The sequence below is a fragment of the Bombyx mandarina genome, chromosome A1, assembly GCF_030267445.1.
Source record: "Bombyx mandarina strain Sakado chromosome A1, ASM3026744v2".
NCBI lineage: Eukaryota > Metazoa > Arthropoda > Insecta > Lepidoptera > Bombycidae > Bombyx > Bombyx mandarina.
Window position 1 is genome coordinate 8,926,141 of NC_143234.1, and position 16,513 is coordinate 8,942,653.

The 16,513-nt window shown below is 39.7% G+C and overlaps 1 protein-coding gene across 2 annotated transcripts in view; it reads right to left on the bottom strand.

Annotated features, from left to right (window-relative positions):
- Window positions 1-16,513, bottom strand: part of LOC114253475 (uncharacterized) — a 74,630-nt gene that overhangs the window by 6,613 nt on the left and 51,504 nt on the right. Inside the window, exons 1-6 of one of the 2 annotated variants that reach the window (XM_028188360.2) lie at window positions 11,357-11,443; window positions 10,807-10,968; window positions 9,853-9,969; window positions 8,649-8,745; window positions 4,512-4,621; window positions 2,516-2,623 (exon numbers count right to left, since the gene is read on the bottom strand). In XM_028188360.2, the coding sequence (XP_028044161.2) occupies window positions 2,516-2,623; window positions 4,512-4,621; window positions 8,649-8,745; window positions 9,853-9,969; window positions 10,807-10,967 (593 nt within the window). In that variant the 5' untranslated portion in view covers window position 10,968; window positions 11,357-11,443. Of the gene's footprint in view, window positions 1-2,515; window positions 2,624-4,511; window positions 4,622-8,648; window positions 8,746-9,852; window positions 9,970-10,806; window positions 10,969-11,356; window positions 11,444-16,513 lie in introns of those variants that run through there. The other variant, XM_028188361.2, reaches the window with a different exon arrangement.

The following is a 16,513-nucleotide window of genomic DNA, read 5'->3' on the forward strand; positions in this document are numbered from 1 at the left end:
TACCAATTTTCTAATGAAATACGTACTCAACAAATGTTTACCGTGGAAGTCACGGTGAAGGAATAACACAAAACACACATGTAATAAAAATGAAACCCGCAAAATTATAATTTGCGTAATTACTGATGGTAGGACCTCTTGTGAGTCCGCGCGGGTAGGTACCACCACCCTACCTATTTCTGCAGTGAAACAGTAATGCGTTTCGGTTTAAAGGGTGGGGCAGCCGTTGTAACTATACTGAGACCTTAGAACTGATATCTTAAGGTGGGTGGCTCATTTACGTCGTAGATGTCTATGGGCTCCAGTAACCATTTAACACCAGGTGGGCTGTGAGCTAGTTCACCCATCTAAGCAATAAAAAAAACCTATGTAATTTAAAAAAATTGCGCCTTTTTTTATCTAGCGTCTAGTTTATAGCTTATAATAGAGCAGATACTTTAAGGAATGCGAAGTTTTTTTGATTTAACGAGACGTTATTTCCGTTCACTTTGAAAGGTGGAATCGTGTTTCGAACGCTAATATTTATCTTTTGTTCGTGCTAACAAGACATATTATTATAACATTTTTTTAATTTAACGACTTCTGTTACGGCTCGAAGATCTTATTATGTAGCCTCAGAGTTGCGATCACATAAAACCTTGTTGTATAGCTTGACTATTAACTTAACTTGTTTGAATAAATGGAATAGCGGTTCGTTCAGTGCTGAATTAGTTGAAGTTTCGGCGAGCGTTGGTTTCTTAACAAGAATGATCTCTATTGTTTTTTTGGCTATACGAAAATTTCCCGGATCCGTTCGTGGATAATGTTGCATATATTTTTTTACTTAAGCTATCAGGTTAAGCACTAAGCGCTAAGCACACTGGAGCCCATAGGCATTATAACGTGACTTTCACCAGGCACCTCGAGACATGAAGACGGACTCTTAATTTTGTTGGTCTAACTGCTATCCCTTGGAAAAGGGGGCCGGGGGGTGCCTTTAGTAACTGCTTTTAATACAGTTTTTTTCCCTACTAAGCTGATAGCCTTAAGAGGCTATTTCAGCGTAACCTTAACTAATAGGCGAGCTCATGGGGCTCAAGCCTGATGACGTTGCTAACACGAATCCTAGCAAGAGCCGTGCTTCGCAGAATCTACCACCGGATCGGAAACGCGACCCACTGAGAAGATCCGGTGAGAAACTCAGTGGGCTGTGTCTGTGGGTTAATTTACCCGCCGAGCCCTTCGTTACAAGCGACGGGTTCGACGAGAACGATGACCGATGCTTGAGGTACCTAAAAGCACCGTTAGTGGATCGAGAGGTTCCGAAATTACGTGTTTTCGGCGACGTCGACTGCTTTCCATTCTGTCCGCAGGATCGGGAATGTAGTTACCGGCGGCCACGATGCGAGGGTTTTCGTGTCGTGCCGCTTTGTCGAAATGGTCAATACGTCACATGCACAGCTACAGATATATTCCTATTACGCATGTCGGTGACGCGAACTCATAAGGAAGAAAATTATTCATTTGTTCCCGCGTTTTTGTTGACATTGACATATTGACGCGGAATTACTGTCATCGTGTTTATATCTGTCAGAGTGGCTCACGCAGTCGCATTTCAAGTTATTAAGACGCCACCTTTGTAGAGTCCGTTAGATGTCGACGAGTTCCCACCGCTGGCGGAGTAGTCCTAGTAGAGAGTAGCCTAGAAGTTCTTTGATGACCTTGGGCGACGGTGACTGGTAGGCCGTATGCTTGTATGCACACGGGGCACTAAAAAAGTGCTAACGGCTCTAGTCCCTTCGTATTGAAGGCTATATGTATGCCGTTAGCTTTGTATATGTATAATGAATGAATAAACAATAAAATATTTAATTGCGTTTTCTGTGATATAATAAGAAAGCAACATAACCAACATGTAAAGCCCTTAATCTGTTTTAAAATTTATATTTTAAACACTAATAATTAAATACTACAATATAAAATATATAACTCTCTTTTTAACCGACTTCAAAAAAGGAGGAGGTTCTCAATTCTCCTGTATGTTTTTTTTTTATGTTTGTTACTTCATAACTTTTGACTGGGTGTATAGATTTTGATGATTCTTTTTTTATTAGAAAGCTGATGCTTTCCGTGTGGTCCTATTTCAATATAGTCCAGTTCTGATAATGTTATCCATGAGAAAACCATATAAGTCTTAAATTTGCATTATGTACGTGCGCGACAAATAGATGAATAACTCAATAACTCAATATCGTGCCAACCGATTTCGATGATTATTATTTTTAGTGTATATTCATTTGTTTTGGAATATCTTATTTTTCTATTTGAAGTCGGTTTTTGTAAAAGCATGTCTATTTAAAATTATCATTGAATGATTGGTGAGTGATTCCGTCTAAGAAAATTCTTTTTTAAAACTAAAGAGTTTTAAAGGTTTTTAAATGATAAAATTTATTCTTTACATATTATGTATAATAATATGAGGTCCTGAGGTAAGGGGACGGCGCGCTCTCTGTCATACAATCAAGGAAATACTCACTTATGTGTAGTAGTCATGTCCTTCAGTTCTTGCTTCTGTTCAGTCTCGTATTTCCGATGAAGCTCACGCACGTGCTCTTGTCTTATGAGCTTCTTCAGGGCTTCGAATCTGTTGAGAAATGACAATAATTTAGATATTACAATAAAATGCGGACAGGCAATTGGCAGCGGCTTGGCTCTGCCCCTGGCATTGCTGAAGTCCATGGGCGACGGTAACCACTCACCATCAGGTGGGCCGTGTGTTCGTCTGCCTGCACGGGCAATAAAATAAAATAGTTAGGTCATGTTGTTCACTGGTGGTAGGACGTCTTGTGAGCACACTGGGTGCAGTCTAAGCAGTGATGTCTTACAGTTTGAAGGGTGGAGTAGTGCTTGCACTGTAAAAACTCAGACCTTAAAACTTGTCTCAAGGTAGGTGGCGACATTTACATTGTACCTATCTATGGTATTTAGTACCCACTTGACACCAGTTTGACCACTCGTCCTCTAATATAAGCAATAAAAAAAATATTATCGAGAACTTTTTTACGAGCTTAGAAAATTAGTTATCTCATTTTTTAATAAAATTCCCACGTAATTCTGAGAGCACGCTTGCCGATAAAGAATAATTGTCATTTCAAACGTCCTTTAGATATTTCGAAGTCTTTTTATATATTTTATCCAGCCTTTAATATCCATTGAGCACAAAGTACTCACTGAAACCAGTACGACAAAGACCCACAGCGTGTGCTTAAGTCTATTGAAGCGAAGTGTTCCTTGTATTTGAGGAAGAGACTAAGCTGAGAGTAGATTCTTCTAAGTCAATGAATTCTGTGACGTCATTGATAACAGTGCCTATTTCGGTTGTGGGTCTTAGAGAGTGCACATTTTGAAAAATAAAATCCATAGAGATTCAGTGTAGCGTGTTATTACACATTGGATGGCGCTAGGGTTGACCGAGCGACCTTCGCTACGATCGTTCGCATTCGTTCGAAATGTTTTCTTCGTAATAAAAGTCTTTAAAAAATAATTGTCCCTGATTTACTCTCCAGAATCTTATACCTTTAAACGAGCAATTCTGATCTATATAATTTGAATCTTGGAAACGGCTCCAACGATTTTCATAAAATTTAGTATACAGGGGATTTCGGGGGCGATAAATCGGTCTAGCTACGATTTATTTTCAGAAAATGTTGTTTTTTTCGTGTTTTCAATAATCAACTTTATGACTCTTCCAGACATCTATTGGCGAATAATAATACTATTTTTCCTAATTGAGAGAAACTAACTGCTTTAAAGAAACAACAAGAAGGCGCTACAAAAAAAACCGAGTAAAGCTCGGTCATCATCTAGTACTCATTAGTCCAGGGTAAATCGACAGTGTCGTTCTGAATGTAGACTCTTTGCATAAGTCGTCCGTAAATACTGGCTTCTCGTCGCTTACCATACATACATGTTTTTGATTCTAGATAATTCTAGAAACAGCGTTCGAACGATTCCAAAACATTCAAAAAAAGATCTTAAAATTAAAGTTCTTTCTCTACGTCTATGCCGAAAAATTATAATGGCGTTACTGTCTTTACAACGTCTAAATACACATTATCTATCATAGGTCATTTATTCCACGACGTATATTTTGATTTTCCATTCCATTTTGAATTTAACTGTATTTTTTCAGAACCTTGCTAGCTAGGTGAAATTGCGGTAATCTAGTTTTTATATTTATTCCTTTGTTTTATTACTGTCTTATTTTTATTTGAAGAAATTGTCAATTGTTACAATGTGACCTGTACGTGTAATTAAGGTGACCTTAATCATGTAACTTCTTGTCGATTCATTGATATTCTGATCACTTTGTTGGTACAACATAATATCTAGTTAATGTAGATTCTCTACAGCAAATACCCCCCAAATTCAATTTACTAATATCGTTCCTAAATAAGGGATTGCTACTAATTAAATAAACAAATTGGAGTTATCTCTCTTTTAAACATTAAATATTTATTTAATTTGAATACCTGTCGCGCTGTGGTGGCACCATGTATGTGGTTCCCCCACGGGGACGAGAAGGTCCGGGGTACCTCAGGATCTTTCCAGAAGTGTGCGGAACATTCAGCATTCCGAACATCTGCAAGTGAATGGAATAGATTTTGAAGCGATTTTGATTTCGATTTTGAACTCGACGTGGCCTTAAGGATAAAGACGTCCGGTGCATTCGTGTGGAACAATGCATCGGTGTTCGAATCTCAGGCGGGTACCAATTTTTCTAATGAAATACGTACTCAACAAATGTTGACGATTGACTTCCACGGTGAAGGAATAACATCGTGTAATAAAAATCAAACCCGCAAAATTATAATTTGCGTAATTACTGGTGGTAGGACCTCTTGTGAGTTTGCGCGGGTAGGTACCACCACCCTGCCTATTTCTGCCGTGAAGCAGTAATGCGCTTCGGTTTGAAGGGCGGGGCAGCCGCTGTAACTATACTTGAGACCTTAGAACTGATATCTCAAGGTGGGTGGCGTATTTACGTCGTAGATGTCTTTGGGCTCCAGTAACCACTTCACACCAGGTGGGCTGTGAGCTCGTCTACCCATCTACGCAATAAATAAATAAAAGATTTTGGGTGGCACGCATAGTCCTGTATCACTTTTGAAATGCGATTTTACAGCGGTAACCAATCAGCTAAAAACGTTGACTGCCGTGTATGTCACCGGTGACCTGAAGTAACCGTGTCAATTCTGTCTTTGACCTTCTTAGTAAGGCGGCAGAATATCTAGTAGACTCTGGGAAACTCGAATCCGAAGATACTGAGAATGAATCTTTTTTAAAAAGTCTTAAAAACCTGAAAAATACTATAAAAACAAAAGAAGGCAGAGTTAGGCAATCCAGGCAGGCGCCTTAGTAACAGTAATCGACATGATGATGATTTGCTGGTGGTAGGACCTCTTGTGAGTCCGCACGGGTAGGTACCACCGCCCTGCCTATTTACGTTCTAGCTCCAGTAACCACTTAACACCAGCTCGTCCGTCCACTTAAGCAATAAAAAAAATGTAATTTCAGTAGTTAGGGCACCGGTGAGTTACGCGGCGCTTAGCATGAAATTAGAAAAAAAAAAATTATGTAGAAAAAGTTCTGTTACGGAACCCAATGCAGAACTTCTAGGGAATCCAACGAAATGAAAATATAAGTCAAATTAAAATAACCACAACGTGACTCGATTGATGCACGAAATACTCGAAGTTTCATAAAGAATGTCGAACTTTTTTAATAAGTCTATACGAAAACCTTCGAAGGCTTATTTTTCTCGCAAACAGAATTTAGAAACAAAATTTTATATTGAACTAGCGACCCGCCCTCGCTTCGCTTCGGAAACTGTAATTTATTATTGATTTCTCCACTATTTAATGGATGTTATTATACATATAAACCTTCTTCTTCAATCACTTTATCTATTAAAAAAACCGCATCATAATCCGTTTCGTAGTTTTAAAAATTTAAGCATACATCGTGATATAGGAACAGAGAAAGCGACCTTGTTTTATACTTTGTAGTGATTTACCAGACTCAAAATGTTCAGAATAATAATGTAATTTTCGTATAATTTATCAGTGATTGTCATTATTGCCTGTGTCGGCAAACGAACGCACGAGGGTGAGTAACCACTCACCATCGTACGTCACTCATGGATGTCGGCAATGCCAGGAGCACAGCCAAGCCGCTGCCTACCGCTAAAAAATCGTGAGCCTTATTTACTAGGCTGCACTAAAAGTATCGGGAATGGAATATTTCCACTGTTCCTGTCATATTAAAGTCTTTTTAATTTAAAACTCCTTGGTTTTAAAAATCGAATACCATTTATTTATTTAAAAAAAGATTCACGGTCTTGTCACGAGGTTTTGTCAAACTTGTTTAGTCGTTGAGAAAATGGAATTAACTCGAGAAAATTCAAGAGTGATGATTTATTATGACTTTCGAAGTGGTTTAACACAAAAACAGTGTGTTGACCGGATGATTTCTGCATTTGGTGATGAAGCCCCATCCAAAACCACAATTTATCGCTGGTTTGCTGAGTTTCAACGTGGACGTGTCAAGCTCAGTGATGATCCCCGTCAAGGTCGTCCAAAAACTGCAGTCACCCAAGAAAACGTTGATGCTGTGCGTAAGCTGATTGAGGAAGATCGACATGTGACATACCGCGAAATTAAGGCAACTTTAGACATTGGCATGAGTCAAATACAAATAATCTTGCATGAACAATTAGGTGTAAAAAAGTTGTTTTCCCGATGGATACCGCATTCGCTCTGTGAAGAGCAAAAAGCGGCTCGCGTTACTTGGTGCGTCAGAACTCTCGAAAGATTCCACGCAGGATCCTCAAATGCTGTATACAACATTGTATCAGGTGACGAATCCTGGATATACGCGTACGAACCCGAAACAAAAAACCAGTCACGAGTTTGGGTGTTCGAAAATGAGTTAAAGCCAACAAAAATTGTTCGTTCACGGAGTGTTGCAAAAAAAATACTGGCCACGTTTGTCTCCAAAACCGGCCATGTTACGACTATTCCTCTTGAGAGACAAAGAACGGTTAATGCAGAATGGTATGCTAGTATTTGTTTGCCACAGGTCGTTTCTGAACTCCGTAAAGAGAACTGCAACCGCCGCATCATCCTCCATCACGACAATGCGAGTTCTCACACCGCGCACAGAACAAAAGAGTTTTTAGAGCAAGAAAACATAGAATTATTAGACCATCCGCCGTACAGCCCCGACCTAAGCTCTAATGATTTCTATACTTTCCCTAAAATAAAGAATAAATTGCGTGGACAGAGATTTTCATCACCTGAAGAAGCTGTGGACGCCTACAAAACGGCCATTTTGGAGACCCCAACTTCCGAATGGAATGGTTGCTTCAATGATTGGTTCCATCGTATGGAAAAATGTGTCAAATTTCGCGGAGAATACTTCGAAAAGCAATAAATACATTTTTAAATAGTAATGTTGTGTCACTTCGTTAATTCCCGAAATTTTCAGTGCTGCCCTCGTATGTCACAGCTAAAAATAGCAGGTACACTACACCGAACTTAGCGGTGCCTAAACAAAGCTGAAACCCAACAACTAAAGCTGGCCATCAAAAAAACAAGTGAGGCCGTACAAAAACGAGAAATTTCTAAATAACCGATCGACGTAAATTCGTGATAACAAAAAAAAAAACGATTTTGAAACAACTCCAACGTAATTTCGAGAATTGCCGGAGAATTTTTGAGAGTCGTCAAACAAGAAGTCTTAGAACTTTGATCCGTGACTTGTTAATCTAAAAAAATGTCTGTTGCCTAACGTTTACCTTCCAAATACAGGTAAAGAATATTCATTTGGATTTCATATTTTTTTGGCATAGCTACTCGCATGTGCGTAAGAGGACAGTGCACCTAAAAGGCCCTGGCCAGAACTGGAACACGATAGTGTTGATGAAACACGAGGAAAAATGGGGCAAAACAGTTATAAATCAAAGGTATCGGTGAGATACAAGCTCAAGTTTGGACACGACGTGGATGAAAGGATGAAATTAAATTGACAAACTGCATGATCTGAAGCAGAGAAAATTGGGACCGAGCGCTTTGGAAGGTCTTCGTAGAGACCACTGTTTAAAGGAACAGAGGTAGCACAATGATGAATCATTTGTCGGGGTCACCAGTTTGGAGGCTTAAACGACGGAGGGGATATACGACAAAGGGAAGATCTTCCACCGAGCGGGTGATATTTGCTCGGTAGACCGACGGTCCGAATGTTGTTGTTCGGAACTTGTATATATGCGCTTTATCTTGAAAATGTCGTAAGCGAGTTTCAGGCATCTGTCAATTATCTTGCGTTGTATGATGGCTACCCGCCACAAATCATATTTTTTATAAAATAATTGTTCCCATGGTTGTGTCATTGCAGTGCAGAGTTCGATAGCAAAAAGCATCTATCAATAACTAAAGCAGCTATCACTATCCTACTGGGGTATCCAATCGGTTGATCAACTGAATCGTAAAGGCTATACGTCCGGTCTTCGGAGACTGGGTGAAATGCAACCAAGGTGGGGCAAAGGTACCCAAAGCAATGTACGAGTTGCAAGCAATATCGAAATTGTATTATTGGGCGATTGAACTTACCTCATCGTAATCCGGGGTGCGAACGACGTTGGGGGGAGCTTTCGTAACAACTCTGCCGTAAGCTTCGCGAGGCATCGTCGGGTACTGGTAGCGGAACCTACCAATCAAACAGCATAACATTTCTTGAAGCTAGTGCCATTTTTTTTTTAACAATCACGCCACTTTAACTGGTCCCGTGATAAGTTCGTAAAGAACTTGTGTTACAGGTACCAGATAACGGATATAAATGTAAGATTTTTATTATACACATACATTTATTTAATATACATCCATAACCCTGGAAAAGACATTTATATTTATCATACAAATATCTTTCCTTGGCGGGATTCAAACCCGCGACCCCCTTGTGTAGTGACCATGTCACTTACCACTACACCAGACGGCCGTTCATTCCATTAGATCGGAGATAAACTTTCCACTTTTCAAATTTAATTTTGTACCTTGTTCCAATTGTATTATGTATGTAGTATTATTAATCTTGCTTTGAAATGGATATTGGAGTTCACATACATCACAACATGGATGTAGATACATACAAGGTCCAAGTCTCCAAGATGCAGACTTACAATATGGCCTACCTAGTACCAGTTAAAGTTGAAGGCCCTAGCGATTTTTGCAAAAAGTAGATCGGATTATCTGATATCGGGATTTCAACTTGACACATGATATTGTATCCATCTAGCGCGAGTTGTTTAATCTATTGGAATAACTTCTATTATGTCCTCAAAATTCGAACTATTGCTTCTCAACCGAAACAATGGTACTCCCTCGGGATTACAATATGCTCGACAACGTAATACTGGTGGTAGGACCTCTTGTGAGTCCGCGCGGGTAGCTACCACCACCCTGCTTATTTCTACCGTGAAGCAGTAATGCGTTTCGGTTTGAAGGGTGGGGCAGCCGTTGTAACTATACTTGAGACCTTAGAACTTATATCTCAAGATGGATGGCGCATTTACGCTGTGGATGTCTATGGACTCCAGTAACCGCTTAGCACCAGGTGGGCTATGAGCTTGTCCACCCATCTAAGCAATAAAAAAAACCTCTTTAACCGAATTTTCCAGTGACATGTGTTACGCTTGTCCAACATAGATTTGGCCGTAAGTTGACGAATGGCTCCATTATAATAGGTTGCTCCGTGACAATTTGCGCAAGTGACGCGATAAAACTGTTTATCTTAACTTTGGCAGAAATATGAAAATACCTTGGGGCGGCTCTGGGCACAGCTGTGTAGACAGGCCATTCATTGTACATCAATGGGTCTCTGTAGGAGCTTACTTCGTTCATGATCTCGGGAGCACGGGCTTGTCGCTTCGAGAATCTGTTCGCAAAGAAACCTTCGTATGAGGATACAAATAAATGGATTTAGTTTGGTACGCGCACATAGCGCATGGTAAATCAGCAGGTAGGTAATGTTTCCCGGCTTTTTAATGTGGAACTTAAAGGTAAAGAAAGGAAATGGACATTAGAAAATGAATTTCATGATGGATTACAAAACAAGACGTTTAGTACCAGACGTTGTGCTAGGACCAGAGACTTCTGCAAGTTATTGAGCCTACATTATCGCACAAAAGTCATATTATCAGTTCAAAATACGGCAAATAAAATTCTATACGTTCTCCACGAGCTGTTTTCGTAAGTACTGCCATTGAGAAGGATATCGGCTCGTCTGAACTGCAAATGTAATAAAGACTACGAGATGGGTATTCAAATTCGTTGAATGGAACATTTCGAGGAATCTATTGATAATACGGCTACTGCTGTAATATCACTAGAATTTTTAATCAGTCTTGGCCATATTAGACAGTAAATATGCTGTAAGTACTGATGGTAGGAGGTCATGTGGTAGGTACCACTACCCTGCCGGTTTCTCGTAAAGCAGTAGTTTGTCTCAGCTTGGATGACGGGAGAGTAAGCAATTTGTTTACATATTGCCTTTGTTTCAGACGAGCATACGATCCACGGTGAGTGCTTACCGTCGCCCATAGACATCAGCAATGCCATGGGTTGAACTAAGCCGCTGCCTACCGTACCAGCAGTAAAAAGGTAATATAATGTCGAAATTGAGCTTTCGGACTTCATGAATCACAACTCTTGAAAGCTCAAGGATTTGATGATGAAATTATAATAAAGAGGATATATTTAACACTCTACGCACCTCCACATCGCCTTGAGCTGATCGCAAGTAGGTTCATCCTTGTTGATGTCCCGGTCACGAACCCGGGCCGGCCTGGGCGACAACAACGCTTCCTGGTCAATGCGCTGTGCCATGACCGCACATGCGCACATGGCCAATGTCCACGCACGCCAGAGGAACATCCTGAGAAGGAAACGACCCGGTTAGTTCGATCCGTTGAGAAAGCATGGTCCTCGTTGTTGCATCTGTTTCTTAGAGGTATCTTGAGGTGGCCAAGAAAATGAATAAATGCGTTTAACTTCTTCAAATACTCATTATATTATTTTTAATTATTTTACAAAATAGAATTGACATGCGGATCCATCTTTTTTCTTCGTGTTATAATTTTTAAAATTTTGTCAATTGGTGCCACTATTGCGTTTCCTGATTTGTGATTGGTTCGTGCGATATGACGTCATCGTTGGCCAATCACAGCCATCAATGTATGACTCGACGTTGATTCGTTAAATTTAATTAATTATTAATAATTTAGTTACATAATTCGCTAAATTTGTAATAAACAGAAACTGACAGAATTGACACATCGCCTCGCCGCCGTTCTGATTGTTAGTGACGTATTGTATAATACACTTCAGGTCTTGAGTTCACTTCACCGTCTGACTCAGTGCCTTCGTTAAAGATAATTGTAATTTAAGGAGGGAATTACAGCTTAGGGCTGCTAGATACACAAATTTTGACATAAAAGTGATACATGCAAAAAATAAATGCATCTGTATTTTTTTTTAATGCACTGGTTGCGCAGATGAGGCTATGGCCAGCCAAGTGGCTGCCCACTTCTGATGTTTCTCCACAAAAGTCTTTTAAAGAAGATCATCACAGCAGTCGGCAACATTTTTTGTACTTAGACGGGTGAAGCTCTTAGTCCACTTGGTGTTCAGTGATTCCCGGAGATTACGTAGGAGATTCGGCTCCTGATCCAAAAAGGCTGTATATCTATAACGCCATATTTATTTTTTTAAGTCATAACTTCTTATGCGAGGGTACCCCGTAAACGAGGGTAACGCTTCCTTACGTAACGCGTTACGGTGCCAGTCTGTCTGGCTTCTCTCTCTCTCATGCATACGGCATGTAACTCCTAACTATTTATATATCTATTTCAATTTATGTTATAATTTTCCTTACATTATCATATTAAACATAAAATTTTCATATTAAAATAGTTCAACTTAGATCACTTCTGTCGAGCGTCCCGTGACGCACACATTTTTTTTACCCTACCCTATCACTGGCAGCCTGAGGGGCTAATCCAATATATTTTTATGATTGAAGGTTTACTAATTTTTTTTATTGCTTAGATGGATGGACGAGCTCTTTCCAGTTTCACCAGGACAGGTGGATGAGCAAAGGCTCAGCCAGGAGGGGTGGGATTAGCTAACAGCTTCCCGAGCGCGTCCGGAGGAGACATAAAAACTCGACAGCAGCTGCTTCGTGGATAAATCTACTACCGGATCAGAATCACGACCCCCTGAGAAGATCTGGCGAAAAACTCAGCGGGCTGATGCAGGGGTTAAGTTGCACATCGACCTCTTTGTCGAGTTTGACGAGTACGGTTACCGGGGTCCCTTAGCCGGCTCCCAGTATTAGAGCTGAAGGCGTCTAATGCAAAGGTCATTGGATCTGATGAATCCGTAAGGACGTGAAGGTTAATCCACGCTGTATCGAAATGAGCGATGCTTTGCCCACAAATAGATAAATTTTAACCTTCTTAATATCCAAGCGTTACTCGATAAGTAAATTGACACATAATTGACTGAACATATTCTTAGTAATAATTTGTCAAAAAACAGTTTTTGGCGCTAACTATTGCACGACAGGCAAATCAACAAATGGTTAAATTTATTTCATTTAGATAATGTTTACAGTCGGAATTCAATAATAAAATGTGGCTATAAATGTTTATATGTTATAAATGTTATTAATAATGTGGAACACACTGTATATGAATGTTGACATACGCGGAAAGTTTTCTCATCCGCTTCGAATATGAGGGAAATTATATTCAATAGATGTTGCAGAACTTTGTCTGAGTTCATTAGAAACTATCAATGTATTAATGTACTCCTATCTCAACTGCACGGACGACAACGTGTTTGTTTTTCTTTTTAATACGCTTTTATTAGCTTCATACGTACCTATGTTATTAGTATGTATGTTAGTATGTAACGGAATCTTTGAACATGATTTTGACCGCCTCCAAAACGTCGGATTAACTCGAAATTTGGCTTACTTATTAAGGACCGATGACTATTCAATATATTAAACAGTTTGATCCGTTATCCTTACTAGGATTATCAGGATTAGCGATTTTTTGTTTTCCTGAGACCCGGAGTATCTGCGTCAAGACCAAGAAGAGAAACTACCAGGCGCGTCGATCACCTACTTCTGGAAAAGTTACCAGCTGATTCAGATGAAGTTATTGAAAAATAAAAACTGAAAAACTTAAAATTCAACTAAAAAATGAAAAATAAATAATGGTTTATAAAAACGAATAAAATGCGCTTTTATAGAAAATCCCACTAACAAATAGTTATAAATATTTTATGAACAGAAATAGTAGAAGGGTTATATTCATTCGCGAAGCAATTGCTATTGAGTTGTTATATCTCTTTCGGAGGCGCTCGGGCAGTTGTTGGCAAATCCCACCCCTCCTGGCTGAGACTTTGCTCGCCCACCTGTTCTGGTGAAACTGGAAAGGCCTCCGGGCCACCAGTAATCTTACAATCATAAAAAAAGAAGCGTTATTTTGGTAACATCCTGAAAAGCGCCCAATTCAAATTTATGAAAATTTATTTTCTATTTTGTTAGTTGGATTTTTTGTAAAAGCGTATTTTTTTTGTTTTTTTTTAAACTATTATTTATTTACATTATAAGTTAGATCGGTTTTCGTTATCGTGTAGTTTTGTCGTATAGTTGTAAGTACCATTATGGTAGGACTGGTGGTAGGACCTCTTGGGAGTCCGCACGGGTAGGTACTACGACCCCGGCTATTTCCGCCGTGACGCAGTAATGCGTTTCGGTTCGAAGGGTGGGGTAGCCGTTGTAACTATACTGAGACCTTAGAACTTATATCTCAAGGTGGGTGGCGCATTCACGTTGGAGATGTCTATGGGCTCCAGTAACCATTTAACGTCAGGTGGGCTGTGAGCTCGTCCATCCATCTAAGCAATAAAAAAAATTAAAAAAATTTACAAACTCAGTACATTTGTTTTGCTTAGTCGTGCGCACGTGGCTTATGTTGCAACCCGGAATTGTTTGAGATGATTCCATCGTCTCGTTTTTACTATCGCACCGCCCGCCACCGGAGTAGAGTTCATCCATACTACCTGGAGCCACTGCGTTCATCCACAGTGCGTTTCCAGAGATCTTTTTTGCCACGTACCATCCGGCTTTGGAATGAGCTCCCCTCCACGGTGGAGCGCTATGACATGTCCTTCTTTAAAAGGGGCTTGTGGAGAGTATTAAGCGGTAGGCAGCGGCTTGGCTCTGGCCCTGGCATTGCTGAAGTCCATGGGCGACGGTAACCAGTCACCATCAGGTGGGCCGTATGCTCGTCTGCCTACAAGGGCAACAAAAAACAAAACAAAAAATATATACCAAAAAATTATCGCAACGTGCCGCGGTCGCCGTGAGATACGATAGATAGATTCCGCCGGGTCATGATTTCTCACAGAAATAAGCAGTAATCACGTTATCAAAAACTACTATTTATTTTCCATCCTTAATTTGTTAGCCTAAATGTATCAATCAATGTGTATCATCAAAATGCCTCATAAAATTCATAACAATAATAAATTTGCGTCCCTCCGTAATCACATTTCCGATATACAACCGTCGGAAGCAATCAAAAGCATCTCTGAATGTCGGATATTTCTACAGATCGATACAAATAAAATTTATTTCTGTTTCTTGAGTTTCGTCAATGCTAAATATCAGATTTGGGACCTTTAAAATGAACCAAAACAAACCGTACAGCATTAACAGATGAGAATTTAATTAAAACGATAGTTTTTTCAGTGTATTTATTTTAAATTGATACATACATAAATTTTTAAATCACTAAATTTTATTCAACACTAGCTGACCCGGCAGACTTCGTAGTGCCTCAATCGATAAATAAAAGACCTAAGCTTTTGTATAAAGTAAACTTAAAACAAACAAAAGGAATCCGTTCGACGGGGGACACATCAAAGGAAAAACAAAATTGTTACTTTTATTTAATTCCGAGCATTTTCATCCATTTATCTACCTTTTAAACCTTCTCTGGACTTTCACAAATAATTCAAGACCAAAATTAGCCAAAACGGTCCAACCGCTCTCGAGTTTTAGCGAGACTAACGAACAGCAATTCATTTATATATATGTATATAGATTATTCACAGCACACATTAACTTCTTCTTCTGAGTCGGTCTCTTCGTTGCTGAAGGTGGTATCTAGTTTGAAATGTGGACCACTCAGGTTGTCACGGGGTTCGGGGCGAACCCCACTGTCCGGGCATGGGCTCCCTGCTATTGTATTGAGGCAGTATATTGGGTGACGGTATTCACGTTACAGATGTCTATGGGCTACGATAACTAATTGAAGCCAGGCTGGCTGTGAGCTCGTCCATCAATTTAAGCAATAAAAATAAAATAAAATAAACGTGGAACTCTGGTCAGTTATGCGATGTCATGAGCATCATTCCGTACCTTAGGTGAAATTCGGTATGAATTCACGAATATCGTCTTAAAACCGAAAAAGTCGGAGAAATTCAAGATAAATAAAACTAAATAAAAACATCATATTCGAATTACGTCCTAACCTTACGAAGCCTTATGATTTCGATTCAATAGATACATATTATATTACGTTTTCTCTTCAATATTGAGTAGGTAATAAGTTTCCTTAAAAAGCTCGTCCGTAGCTAGTAACAAAACGAAAATCAATTCACCGAATAGAAGAGAAAAATGAACTGAACTGTTTTGTTTTATCTATATTATATATATATATTATACGTATATATATATATAGTATATATTATACGTTCGTGGGCGTCGGTGACCATTCACCATCAGGGTCGTATGATCATCTCCATTCTTCTTCCTTCTTGCATCGTGTTCCTCATTGAGGGTCGTGATCTTTATGCAGAGTTTTTGTTCGGACAATATTCACCCACTCCATTAAAAGCCATTAAAAATAAGTCAATTCAATTCACTTCAGCTTGAACCACCTCTCGCCTAGCGATCAAGGATGAACGTCCTAAAATAATTTCTTCACATTACACTTGTCGTGGCGTGCAACCTCTTTGACAGAACACAAGACCTATAATGACTAGACATAGACAGACTGAGACAGATATTTGAAAATAATTCGAAAAGAAATGGAACGAGGGCGTACGTGACCTTTTTTTTTTTCCTACCTAAGCTGATAGCCTTAGGGGCTATTTCAGCGTAACCCTAACGTTTGTAGGTGAGCTCACGGGGCTCAAACCTGATGACGTTGCTAACACGAACCCTAGCAAGAGCCGTGCTTCGCAGAATTTACCACCGGATCGGAAATGCGACCCACTGAGAAGATCCGGCGAGAAACTCAGTGGGCTGTGTCTGAGAGTTAATTTACTCGTCGAGCCCTTCGTCGCAACGGTGACCGGTGCTTGAGGTATCTAAAAGCACCGTTAGTGGATCGGGAGGA